This window comes from Caretta caretta, chromosome 7 (assembly GCF_965140235.1).
Source record: "Caretta caretta isolate rCarCar2 chromosome 7, rCarCar1.hap1, whole genome shotgun sequence".
NCBI lineage: Eukaryota > Metazoa > Chordata > Testudines > Cheloniidae > Caretta > Caretta caretta.
In genome coordinates this window covers 24361178-24374146 of record NC_134212.1, presented here as the reverse complement: position 1 = coordinate 24374146, position 12969 = coordinate 24361178, and the positions used below count along the sequence as shown (strand labels likewise).

Genomic DNA, 12969 nt, shown 5'->3' with positions numbered 1-12969 from the left:
GAAATAGAGAGGGACTCGTCCCTTCTAACCCTGGGATCCTGTGGTTCTCCATTCCCTCTCCGCAGCCACGGGTAACAGAGAGAAACCCTAGTGGAACTGACATTTCCTGCCTCAGTGACCATGGCAAAGAGTTCAGCTTGCTGAATGAAGGCCCTGCTGAAGTTCCAGCCATGGCCTTGAGTGGCAGGCAGCGCCACCCAGTGGCCATGCAGGCAAATGACGACAGTGCATTCGCTGTTGTAGCTGTGGATATTGGAGATAAGGTAGGTGAGGTAATATCTTTTATTGGTCTGACTTCTGTTGGTGAGAGAGACAAGCTCTCGAGCTTTGTGTAAGTGCAAAAGCTTGTCTCTCTCAGCAACACAAGTTGGTCCAATAAAATACATTACCTTACCCACCTTGCTTGTCTAACAGCGTATGCACGACAGACCTCGACATACAGCACAGGAAGCAGAGATGGGAAAAGACCCGTTAGGTCATGCAACCTTTCTCCCCAACCAATGCAGGATTGCTGCCCCAATCCAGTGTTCCAAGCCAAAGGAGGTTCCCTCTAAAGACAGAGAGGAGTTCACTCTCCAGAGTGTATGCAGTCCCTGGCCTTTCTACTGGGCCTGCTGTCAAAAAGTTAATCTGATGGCATTTACATTGGTGGCTTATAATGAATACCCCAGTCCATTAGGCTAATGGACTAAAGCCAGGTCCTGTTACCTGGTTTCCTGGCTGTGGATTGGGTTCCCTGTGGATAACCCAGGTTCTGTTACTCCGGGGCACTAACCCCATTTCATCTCCTTGCTAGTCCCTTCATGGGAGCAGTAATGTGTGCCCTTTACTCCTCACACCACAGCCAAAGCAACAGATTGAAATAAGGAAATGGGATGGCTTCAGTCAGTGCCAGCAAAATCTGACTGTGTCAGTTTGTTCCCCTGCTGTTCCTGTCTTTCTTTGCAACGCCTCAGTTCTGGCCTGAACTACCCCATTCTGCTCCAGTTGTGGGCCTGCACACTGTGCAGCCAATGAAACTCGGTCCACACCTGCGACATCCCTGATACTCTAATTCTGGTCCCAGCAAAGCTCTACTCATGTATTGCAGCCCAGACCTGCAGCCTCCCCCCATTACATTCTTGGGACTCGATCTAGCCCTGCCGATGTCCCTCACTTCTGACCTGCAACCTCCCTTTTATCCAGGCCCACTCTTCTCCAAGCAGAGACCCCTGGTAGCTTCTGGGCTGTGGACAAACCTCCTTTATGGACTAGGCTGAGGGCAGCAAACTCATTTCACTTATAGCTGTGAGCTCTGGGCTCTGGAGGAGTGCTGCAGCAGAGTGAAAGGCCTTTGCAGTGTTTTACTGGCTTTTACAAAGCATTTCCATCTGCTTGGACCTTTTTGTTATGCAATAGACTAACCTGTTAGTGCTTAGTGCCAGGATGTAGGACCCTGTGGTAGCAGGGGCTTTGATGTGGGAAAAGCTTTGGGAATCTCCAGGCCGTAAGTGCCCATCTCACCTGGAGCAGAGAGGATCTCTAGTGGCTTCCAACTAGGGGGTAAGATCAGATCTGCTGGGTCCAACCACCAGCGAAGCCTGGCCAGGTGTGCAGTGGAGTCAGGTGCCTGCAGGGATCAGGTCAACTCCCTGCACTCATGCTCCAAAGGGAAGTGCTTGCACTGAATGAACTCTGTGGAGTGAGGCACATATGGGGACCAGTTCAGTGTGTCACAGTCCCTGAGACTCTCTGCGTTAGGGGGTTATGACTTGGGTCTGGGCTCATCATAGGAGGAACCCTCTGACCTGTCTCAGCCAGGCATCAGATCCGTCCCACAAGAGGAAGAAGGGAGGATTTATGAGAGGCCCTCTGCAGTTGAGGGCGAGGGGGCCAGATGCAAGCAGGAGCTGGGAGGCACTGTCTGGAGATTCATCTGTCAGGGCTGCTGGGAGGTGGGTCGTTGGTGAGCAGTACACATCCCACTCCAGGCTGTTCCCCTCTCCTAGCCTATGGGGTTACAACTAGCATTGGCAGCAGTATTGGCAGCCCAGAAGGCAGATGTATTTCAGCTCAGGGGTGGAAGGACTGAAACCCCAAAGGGACCCCCCCTGCAACCTCCGTGATCCCATTGGGCTGGAGAGCCAGAGCTCTGGGAGGTGAGAGGCTCACCCCTGTGGCGATTAGGAAGGGTGAGGGACAGCCTTGTGCAACTGGGGAGCAGCTGCCTGCAGGCTCTGCTGCCCACACCGTCCTGACCTCGCTGTGGCACTGTTCTCTGGACTGTGCTGGATCTGGGGCAGGAAAGCCACTCCGGGGACTGGAGGCAGCAGGCAGGGCTGGGAAACATCTCTTCCTTAGGGACGAGGCTTTGGGTGACAGCTGAGCCCTGAGGCCAGGGTGAGGAGCAAAGACCTGCCTTGTGCCTCTGCTGAGATCTGGAGGGAGCTCTCTTAGCTCGGCGGGAATCCTCCTGCAGAGCTCCGCCTGTGCACCTTGCACCCACAGCTGTGCCCAGCTGCCTCAGGCCTAGCAATGGGAAACACTTAGCCTCAAGGTGATGGAGCTGGGCACGAGGCGACCTTTAGGTTTCGCCCTGGTATGTAAATTATGCCCCTCCACTAAGGAGCAAGAACAGACAGAGCTGCAAGTCCACCATATTCCCGCAGGGGGCAGAGTTACAGCCCTAAGGGGCAGGTAAATCCTGCCCACCCAGAGTGCCCTGGCCGTCCTTGGGGCATGTCTGTCCTGGAGCCACAGGCAGCGTGTCTCACACACACGGTCTCTCAGTGCATCAGGGCAGGACTGGCCAGCACTGGGGAGCAGGGAACTGCACCAAGGCTGATGGGCCCAATGTTGTGTGACTCACAGTCAGGGAGGATATTTGGCCAGCTCTCATGCTAGGGGGATTCTTTACAGGACCTGGGAAGGGCAAAGTGCCCAAGCCCAGGCCCACCGTGGGGCCTGGTGCTTGGGGAATGGAACTGGGGTGGCAATGGGCTGCTGTCACATGCTCGTGCAGCTATGGGGAAGGGAGACCTGTTCAGCTGGCCTCCAGCCTGGCTGGTTCCTGTCCAGACAACTTGGGGGCAGTGACTTCCGTCCCGTACTGCTGGGAGCCACAGTCTGGATGGGCAATGCTGGGAGCCTGGTTGTGTCCTGAGCCCCTTGTTCCATTCTCTTCCCCAACAGGTGACAACTGCGAGGTGGACAGCCGCTCGGGGCGCTGCCTCCCTGGCGTGTGCAGGAACGGCGGCACCTGCACCAACTCTGCGGATGGCGGCTTCCAATGTCAGTGCCCCTCCGGGGGCTTTGAGAAGCCCTACTGTGAAGTCTCCACGCGCTCCTTCCCCCCCAAGTCCTTCATCATGTTCCGTGGGTTGCGCCAGAGGTTCCACCTCACCCTTTCCCTCTCGTAAGTCCTGCTCTTCCTTCTACGTGAGTGTACTTCCCCTCGAGGGGGTTGGCGTGGGTGCCCAGGGCTCTGCCAAAGCACCTGGGACCCACCTAGCCCAGGACTCTCCCAGCCCAGGGCCCTGCCAAAGCACCGGGCCCCGGGGTGGGGTGGGTGTCAATTTATCCAGAGGCCCCTGTGAAGTGCCTAGGGCCCACCAACTATGGGCTGGGCCCTGGGCCCACCCGTCCAGTGAATTGCTGAAGTGCCCAGAGCCCTCCCCACTGAAATGCCTTGGTCCTGCCCAGCTGCGGGGCCTATGAAATACTTCCATTGCCCTCTGTAAACCCTTCACTCCTGGGATTTGCAGGGAAACGCTCTCTCCAGATATTGCACTCAGCACCCCCTCTCACACACACCCCCGCTCCTCTTTGGAGCCCTGCTGGTAGAGCTGCATGGGGCCCTGGCAGGCTCTCTCTCACCAGAGGGCCTCTCAGTGCTCTTCATCAAGGAGTTTAACTGGAGTAACAGATGTGCCAGCTGTTGCTGTGATTTCCCATTCTGCTCGAGGGGGCATTTCGCCCTGGAATACCGTCTACTGTTGTCCCCAGCCTGCCCTTCCTCTGGAGGGTGCCCCAGGGAAAAGATGCTGAGCTTACACCTCCTCCTCAGGTGTGTGTTCTGGTGTGAGTATAGAGCTCTTCTAGCAGGGAGTTCATTCACCACTTGGAACCACCGGCCAGAATGTGCTTTTGTACTGGTGTCCAGGTCTTCCTGCAAATCACTGACCACTGCGGAGTAAATGCACATTGCTGTGGGTAAATACACTCTGGAAAGTATTGTCCCTGGTTCCCGCTGAAAGCGGGTGGAACGGCTAGATCGGTTAATTCCTTGTGACTCTCTAAGGGGCACTGTTCCCTCCGCACTCCCGTGCGCCAACACTCAGGATCTGTGCTCTGCTCTCTGTGTCAGGTTCGCCACGCTGGAGCGCAGCGGCCTCTTGCTCTACAATGGGCGCCTGAATGAGAAGCACGACTTCCTGGCCGTGGAAATCATTGATGGGCAGGTCCAGCTGAAATACTCCACAGGTGCGTGTGCACGAGAGCCTCTCAGCATGTGTGTGTGTGTGAGCGTGGAAGAGAGGGGGTGTGTGCACAGGGGTCTGGCTCTGAGAGTGGGCGCACACACCTATTTGTGTGTCTGTGTGGCATCCATCAGAGGTGTGAGCGCAGAGGTGTGTGTGTTTGCGTAGGATTGTGTGTGTGTGTAGGAGCATACACTGGGGATGTGAGTGTGTATGCCTGCATAGGAGTGGGTGTGTGTATGTGTGTGTGTTATCGCCATTGAAGACAGTGGAGGGGGGTGTTTGTGCGTGTATGTGCAGGTGTCATTGCCGTTGAAGGCAGTGGGGGGGTGTTTGTGTGTGTGTGCACACATAGATGTTTAGAGAGCTAAAGATCACTTACATTCCAATCAGATGAAATCTGAAGGCCCGTGAATGCCCATTTTTGCTGCTGTGCTCTCCGGATAAAGGGCTCAGCTCCATGAGAAGGAAAACGTGCTCTACATTAAAATTGATGCCTAACATAGACAAAATAACATATGGCCCAGAAGCCCTAATTTCTGAGCAGTGGTTTAAAGCCAGCTCAGCACCCTGCATGCCAAGATACCCAACCACATTCCCTTTCATGGGTTTCAGCAGGCGCAGTAAAACACTTCACAAGCAATTCAAGCTCAGCAAAGCCAATCAGCTGCAAATCAGCTAATGTACAATTACCAAAGGAAACGGCTCTCACCTGTGTGGCTGTAATAGTCTCTGGATGGTGACCTCAGCTGCAGGCAGGCCGCTCTCCCAGTGGAAATGCAAGTGCAGCAGCTCTAGTGCTGCTTCGGTCTTAGCGGTAGAAAAATGCCAGGGAAGCTTGATGGGGTTAGATGTATGATGGGCTGCGAGTGTCAGTCGTGTGCAGACAGGGGTCTGTACGAACAGGGGATGGGAGGTCAGCTGGGCTGCTAGGCTCCTCTTTTGCCTCTGCTCTGGGTGACTGTGCTTCAGGTCTGTTCAGACATATCTTTTCTACCCGCTTGCATCCTGCGGGGATCTGGGCAGGCATCACCAGCCCCTTCCTGTGGTGTCATTATCTATCCTCTCAGGCACAGCTCCCTTGATGCTGTTCATCTGCTCACTAGTGCTCTCCCGAAATGGCTGAGTCCTTAGCTCTCTGGCTTAGCTGCCTGAGAGTGCAGAGCAAGCTCATTCCTTCCTCATTTCAGTATCCAGCCAGCCTCTCACTGTAGCTCACACCACTAGGTAGCAGGGGCTTCCTTCCTCTCTTAAAAATAACAGAGAGCTCATCGTAATGTCACTGCCTCCGAGTGACCTGTCTGTGCATCAGCTCTTTTCGTGAGGGCCGCTTAGTGGGAAGAAGGCCAACAGTGAGAAAGTTTGGAAGAACATTAATGTGAAGGTTGGTTTCTTTGCTCGGGCTCCTGCCGGAGAAACACCAAAGCAAACACATTTGCAATTCAGGTGAATCAAAGAGCAACACTCAACACTGTGACCAGGGAGGCAGTGACCCAGCCTGTTATGTACTGATACATGCAGGGTGACATTTTTGTCTCTGATCCATCTTCTAGGAGGAGACGTTGAAAACATTTAGCCAACAACTGGGGGTTAGTGAACATAACCTCTTTTGTTGACCAATTGGCAAAGGTTCAGGGAAGAGCCATGAGAATGATTAAAGGATTGAAAACCTGCCTTATAGTGATAGACTCAAGGAGATTCATCTATTTCGCTAAACAAAGAGAAGGTTAAGGGGTGACTTGATCACAGTCTAACAGTACCTACGTGGCGAACAGAAATGTGATAACAGTGGGCTCTTTGATCGAGCAGACAAGGTATAACAAACTCTAATGGCTGGAAGCTGAAGCTAGACAAGTTCAGACTAGAAATAAGGCAAAGTTTTTAACAGTGAGGGGAATGAATCATTGGAACAACTTACTAAGGGTTGAGGTGGATTCCCCATCACTGGAAATGTTTAAATCAAGATGGGATGTTTTTCTGGAAGATCTTTTCTAGTTCAACCACAGCTATTGGACATGAAGCAGGAATTAATTCAGGGAAGTCCTGTGGCCTATGGCATGCAGGAGATCAGATTAGATGGGTCCCTTCTGGCCTGAAAATCTATGATTCTCTGTTGTTCCTAGTGGTCCAGGTGGGTGTTTACTCTGGAGTGTGTGTGTATGTGTGTGTGTGAAAATGACATGGTGTGTGAGGGGGGTGTTTGGGTGCATGGGGGACTGTTTGCAGGGAATGAGTGTGGCCCTGTGGATGCATAACTCACAGCCTCGTCACTGCTCTGCTCCCTCCTGCCTGACCGCGTCTGTTTTACAGTGTGTAAAAGTGTCGTGCTTTGCAGGTGAGTCGAGCACCCTGGTGACCCCGTACCTGCCGGGGGGTGTGAGTGATGGGCAATGGCATACAGTGCAGCTCCGCTACTACAACAAGGTACGTGCCCCCTCTTGTTTTCTCTCCCTGGGATTATCCTGTTTGTCCCACTGGCTGCAAGTCTGGAATTGGTGAGCTGCAAACACTGACCAGGCTTCCCCAGCAGGCACATTTTGTGGGAGTTGAGCAGTGCTGAGGGGCTGGGGATGTCCAGGCTGGATGTTCGGGACTGGAGGCCCTCAGTTCGTTAGGGAGGTCCCTGCTGTCCTGCCTTCCAAGCCTTGATTCAGCTTTCCAGTTCTGAGATTCTCCTAGCCAGGAGACCTGTCTTCTCGCCTTCTTTGTCCTACTGATAGGCTTCGTCGCCGATGGGAGCTGGGTCTAATTTTTCTATCTTTGTGAAAGTAGAAGGAATGCGGGCAAGGGGGCCACCCAGAGAGACCTGCAGATCTGAGGCATGTTTGTGCCATGCACATGGTGTGTCCCCTTGTGCTGAAGGAGCTGGCGCTGAGGGAACCCCCCTACTAACTCCTTGGTTTTTTGGTTTCAGCCCAAGATTGGCTCCCTGGGGGTGGTGCAGGGGCCTTCCAAAGACAAGGTGGCCATCCTGATCGTGGATGAATGCGATGCATCAGTGGCGCTGCAGTTCGGCAGTGAGATTGGCAACTACTCCTGCGCAGCAGAGGGCACGCAGTCCAGCTCCAAGAAGTGAGTGTCCTGAGGGCCTGCTGCTCACGGCGGGGGGTGAGGGACTCAGGAACAGTGATAACCAGACTAAAAGGGAGCTCTGAGCTCCCCAAGTCCTGGCAGGAAAGAGCCTACACTGCTCCCACTCAGTGTATACTCCACTTGACCTAGGAAAGCTGGGCTGCCATGGAGCCAGAAGTCCCCTACAGCCCTGGTTGTCTCTGGTTTGTCCCACATCCTGCATGCCTGGCTGGAAGGACAGTGTCAAAGGTCTGGCATTAATGCATGATGGCATTGCCACAGAGCCTGAGCATGGAGCTTCCACCTCTTTCCCCTGGCTATGGGACCCAGGATGGGGCCTCAATTATTGTTCCCATGCCCAGCGGGTTATAACAGCCTGCTGCTGCACTGAGGGGAACTGACCAGTGTAGTGCTGTGTGGGGCCTGGATCTCTGCACAAATGCCTCTTACAGGCCTCTTCTCACAGGTCCCTCGACCTCACAGGGCCCCTGCTCCTCGGAGGGGTCCCCAATCTGCCTGAGAACTTCCCAGTGGCCCACAGGGACTTTGTGGGGTGCATGAGAGACCTGTACATCGACAACAAACGGATCGACCTGGCTACCTACATTGCAAACAATGGGACCTCTGCAGGTAACAGACGAGTGTGTGGTGCCTCTGCTCTGTACCAAGGCTGGCAGCCCAGGACACAGAATCCTCTCTCCATAGACAGGGCTGCCCAGGCCCTCATAACAACAGCACAGGTAGCACCAGCTTCCCTGCAGGACCCCGACCCTTTCCAGGAAAAAGAGAGAAACTGGCCTCCAGACCCCATGCAGTTGTGCTGATGTTCTTTGCGAAGTAGACGCCTCTGCTCTGCACAAGGACCTGAACAGACAGGAGCTTATTTCGCACCTCATTAGATAGTCCAGACCTGGGCCAGATTCCAGCCAGGATCTTAGTGGTGAAAGACTCCTGATCTCACGAATAGCCCTTGTTCTCACCTCAAATAGTGCTTCGCCATGCTGCACCATTCAGGAGCTTTACATCCGGTAGCACATGTGGGGACTGCAAAGTCAGCCTGTCCCTCGGGGGCCTAGGTGATTCCCTGGCAAAAGTCACTCTAGCTCTGAGCTGCCTTTTCACGCAATAAGGGGCCCTTGTTCCTGGATAGGAGGGCAGAGTACGGTGACTGTGTACTGACAGGGGCTTAGAGAACTCAGCCACTGTGTCCACCTTTGGTCACTCTGAGGAGCTGCTGAGATTTCTCCCCCATCTCAGTGTTCAAGGTGCTGGGAGGGGAAGGTCAGGGCTGAGCCATTGCAAGTAACAGTCCCCTCCTCTGTCTCTGCCTTGGCCGCGTGTCTGCCATGTCCCCAGGATGCCACACCAAGCACACCTTCTGCGAGTCCAACCCCTGCAAGAACGGTGGCACCTGCTCAGTGGGCTGGGGAACCTTCTCCTGCGAGTGCCCCGTGGGCTTCGGGGGCAAGGACTGCAGGCATGGTGAGTGAGCCCTGCAGAGAGGCAGGCTGGGGCACACCAGCGACATGTTGGCCTGAAACTGTCCCTGAACATTCTGGTGAGAAGGAGCCGGGGAGAGGGGGGCTGACGGCCCTGCATGGACTTGTCCATGCGTCAGTGGGATTCCCTTCCACAGGGGTTCCCCACCGGGGCCCTGCAGTGTGTGGTGTCACCAGCATTCTATTTCACAGAAGGGAAGTAGCCAGTTGCCCTGGCAACGGGTGCAGTAGGGATTGGAGAAATAAATACATAACTCCACTGAGAGGCTGGCGCCTCCCGGGAACGGCAGTACATGGAGCTTCCTGCCCCTCTTTGGCAAGAGGCACAGCTGGACTCTGGCCTGCTCAGGCCCTGCAAAGACTGAGCCATCTAGTCTCCCTTGCCAAATGAAGTGTGAGTGAAGGCCCTGGGCAGGAATCAGTGCTCCTCACATTGCTCCAAAGCTCCACCGGCCTCATGCTCCTGCTTTCCCTTCCAGCCATGCACCATGCTCACTATTTCCATGGCAACAGCATCCTTTCCTGGGACTTCAAGAATGAGGTGAAGATCTCCATACCATGGTACGCGGGGCTGGCGTTCCGGACACGCCAGCTGGACGGGGCACTGCTTCAAGCTCATGCCGGCCAGTACACCACCATCCTCTGCCAGGTACTGCCACTGCAGCCTCAAACACAGCATGGACAGCAGGGCCTCCCGTGCTCTCCTCCTGGCTCTGCAAGGAAAGCCTGCTCACTGAATACAGAGGGAGCCTGACACCTGGTAGCTCCATGCATGAGTCCAGAAGCAGCTACTGCAGCTTGGGTTTGTCAGGGTTGCAGCAGTAGGGCTGACACGTTATGTGTCACAGCAGATTGCTGGCTGGTGCAGAGCTGGGAAGTCTTTCAGGCGGGCTCCTGGCTGAGCTGGGGACCCATCCCCATGTACAAAGCACATGTGAAGAGTGATGGGGAGGAAGGGGAGTAACCTGAGCTGGCTTGGGCCTTGATCATCACTTCTGTTGCTGGCTCCCCTTCTCCTCAGCTGGACTCTGGCATGCTCTCCTTCACGGTGAGTAGAGGCTCTGGGCATACCATCAAGCTCCTCCTGGACCAGATGCACCTGAGCGATGGGAAGTGGCACGACCTCCAGCTGGAGCTGCGGGATGTTCGCAGTGGGCGCGACGTGCGCTATATCATCACTGTCAGCCTGGACTTTGGGCTCTACCAGGTCTGTAGCCTCACACCCCCAGCCATGGGGATCACTCGGGGGGGCTGGGGAACAGAGTGTGAGGGCTGGTGTCCTGGCTGTGAGATCTGTAATCTCTGACTCCATCTGTCTGTGTAGGTGCTGCTACTATGCTTCTCACTGGCCTCGGGGGTAGCTGGGCATGTACATCTCCATGTACTTGACTAGATCTCTGCACAGTAGGGTTGTGTGGAGCGGGAAGGGAGTCCGGTGACCTGCAGACCCAGGTTTGGGGTCTGGGAATGGCATGTGAAGATCCTGTTTCTTGGCCTCTTTTGCAGGACACAGTGGTTGTTGGAAATGAGCTGCATGGGCTGAAGATGAAGCATCTTCACATTGGGGGGATCCCAGGGTCTGGCGAGGTGCAGAGTGGTCTGAAGGGCTGCGTACAGGTGAGTGCTCAGCTTCAGCAGCCTCCCACGCTGGGCGGTGTTCAAAGATGGGAAATTTGAGTCCCCAGACCTAGCTGCAGAGGCTACTCCCAGAGCCCATTCCAGATGCACACAGAAATCCAGTCCAGGGCCCTCTGCTCCCAGGGGCTGCACCCAGAGCCCCTGTGGACATGCTTCAGACTTGAGCACTCTGCATGGGGGGCTCTGGAAGAACAGAAGGTGACCACTGGGCAGAGCAGCAGGATGTGAGCAGGAGGGAAGGAGAATTGATGGGAATAGCCTGGCAATGTTTGCTGGGTGACTCTTCAGAGCCCTTGGGGAGCTCGGTTCTAAAGTAGCACCTCTCAGATCTGCAGGAGTCAGCCTCCTGCAGCCATAAGGGTGGAGCCAGGCTCCCTCCCTTAGAGCCGAGCTGGGTCACCCTGGCCAGGCTCCTGTTACTGAAGCCCTGAGCCCCATTCCCGAATGAACCTGGCTTTACCATGTATTTCTGACTTGGTTTTCAGGGGGTGCGCCTAGGTGACACGCCCTCTGGGATGGCATTACCCAAGCCCAACAGAGCTTTGAACATGGAGGCAGGATGCAGCATGCCCAACCCTTGTGACTCCAGCCCTTGCCCTGCCAACGGTATCTGCAGGGATGAGTGGCAGAGCTACTCCTGCGTGTGCCAGCCAGGTAGGGCCCATCCAACAGAGCAGCAGGCAGCTCTGTCTTCCTTTCACTCCCTGTTCCCCTTTTCTGTTCTCTCTCCATTCTGTTTCTCTTCCATTCGTTACTTCTCCCCTTTGCCTGGCTTGTCTCTTCTCTCTCCTTCTGCCACCACTCTTCAGGGCTATTTCTACACACAGCAATGCTCCCTTGGGCCATAGCACTACGAGCAGTGGCTCACTCAGTAGCTTGCTCACCTTTGCGAGGCTAAAACCCAGTCCTGGCCAGAGGCTGGAAATCCCTTTAGAAAGCGGCAGGCAGAAGTTTGGTTGGTCTGGCTCAGTAGAGAGCAAAATGCCCTGGGATCCACCTGAATAAACGCCATCTCCCTCTGGCCTCTACCCCCGCACGACTGGATTTTCACAGTGTTTCCTTAGGAAGCCATGGGGGTTCGCTCCCTGTTTTGAAGGTCTGTGTCTGTCCTCTCAGGATACTACGGTGGGGACTGCGTGGACGTGTGCCACCTGAACCCCTGCAAGAATAAGTCAGTGTGTCGACGGAAGCCAGGCTCTCCCCTTGGCTACGTGTGTGAGTGTGGAGGAAACCACTTTGGGCAGTACTGCGAGCACAGGTGAGCCCAAGGGCAGCTCTGCCTCGGCAGGACTTGGCTCTCTTCCCAGCAACAGTCTCCAGGCCCCTCACAGGGATCCTGGTGCTCGGAGGATGTTGGTGTTTAAGTCGGGGTTTGGGATCGGCCACTGCTTGTTACTGCCCTGCTGAGGTCAGACTCCTTCCTTTGTAGCATTACCGATGGCTAGTGGGAAAGCAGCCATGAAGGAGGGTGGTGACGCTGGGTGAAGAATAGGCTGCTGCAGCAGATGTGCTCTAGCACTAGGCGATTGGTCCTGTTCTGTGTGTTCCCTCCCCGGCTCTCCTGGGAGGTGGCGCTCCCCCTCTGGCCAGTCACAAGAGTGCACTCATTGGTTCAAGTGCAATGACAGGCGGGCTGGCTTTAAAGGAGAGATGGGGGCTCCTCTGGGATCTCCCCTCCCTGTGCCCTACTCTGCTCCTCTTCAGAGACCCCATGTGGCTTTTTCTCTCTCTGTGGCTGAGGGAAGTTTGAATCCATCTCTCATTGGCACCCATCAGTGCTGCTCTGAATATTGTCCAAGTGGGGCTGCTCAAATCCAATGCAAGTCCTTCCTTCCAACCCCAGCGGGGAAGCCTGCTGCCTGCCAGGGGCGGGGGCCAAGCCTGGGAGCCAAACTCTGCTCCCAGGAGCTCATGAGCACTCACAAGGTGGCCATGCTCCTGGAAGGGGTGTCAGGGCACGGTGCGTGAGAGAAGGCTGTCAGGTGACTGCGGGTTTCTTTCCTCAGGGTGGATCAGCAATGTCCGAAGGGCTGGTGGGGGAACCCGACCTGTGGGCCCTGTAACTGCGACGTGAACAAGGGCTTTGACCCAGACTGTAATAAAACCAACGGGCTGTGCCACTGTAAGGTGAGGGGGCAGCTGTGCAGACATACCCCTCATCTCGCCCAGCCTCGAGCACCTGAGCTGTGGCCCTCTTCCCGTCTGCCTTTGTCAGTGGCCTCCTCCGTCCTGTAGTACTCTAGGCAACCACTATCTCCCCTGTTCTTCGATGGCCCGCACCCCTTGCACACGTCCAACCTGCC

At 55.3% G+C, this 12969-nt stretch overlaps 1 protein-coding gene across 5 annotated transcripts in view; it reads left to right on the top strand.

Moving 5' to 3' along the window:
* Positions 1–12969, top strand: part of CELSR3 (cadherin EGF LAG seven-pass G-type receptor 3) — a 71026-nt gene that overhangs the window by 26802 nt on the left and 31255 nt on the right. For all 5 annotated transcript variants that reach the window (XR_007357596.2, XM_048857505.2, XM_048857507.2 and 2 more), the window contains exons 3-14: positions 3172–3394; positions 4346–4461; positions 6793–6881; positions 7372–7529; positions 7996–8159; positions 8886–9011; positions 9508–9677; positions 10050–10235; positions 10535–10645; positions 11152–11320; positions 11783–11924; positions 12673–12793. Coding sequence is in view for 4 of the 5 variants with exons in the window: in XM_048857505.2 (XP_048713462.2) it covers positions 3172–3394; positions 4346–4461; positions 6793–6881; positions 7372–7529; positions 7996–8159; positions 8886–9011; positions 9508–9677; positions 10050–10235; positions 10535–10645; positions 11152–11320; positions 11783–11924; positions 12673–12793 (1775 nt within the window). In the remaining variant the exon portion in view is untranslated. The remainder of the gene's footprint in view (positions 1–3171; positions 3395–4345; positions 4462–6792; positions 6882–7371; positions 7530–7995; positions 8160–8885; positions 9012–9507; positions 9678–10049; positions 10236–10534; positions 10646–11151; positions 11321–11782; positions 11925–12672; positions 12794–12969) is intronic.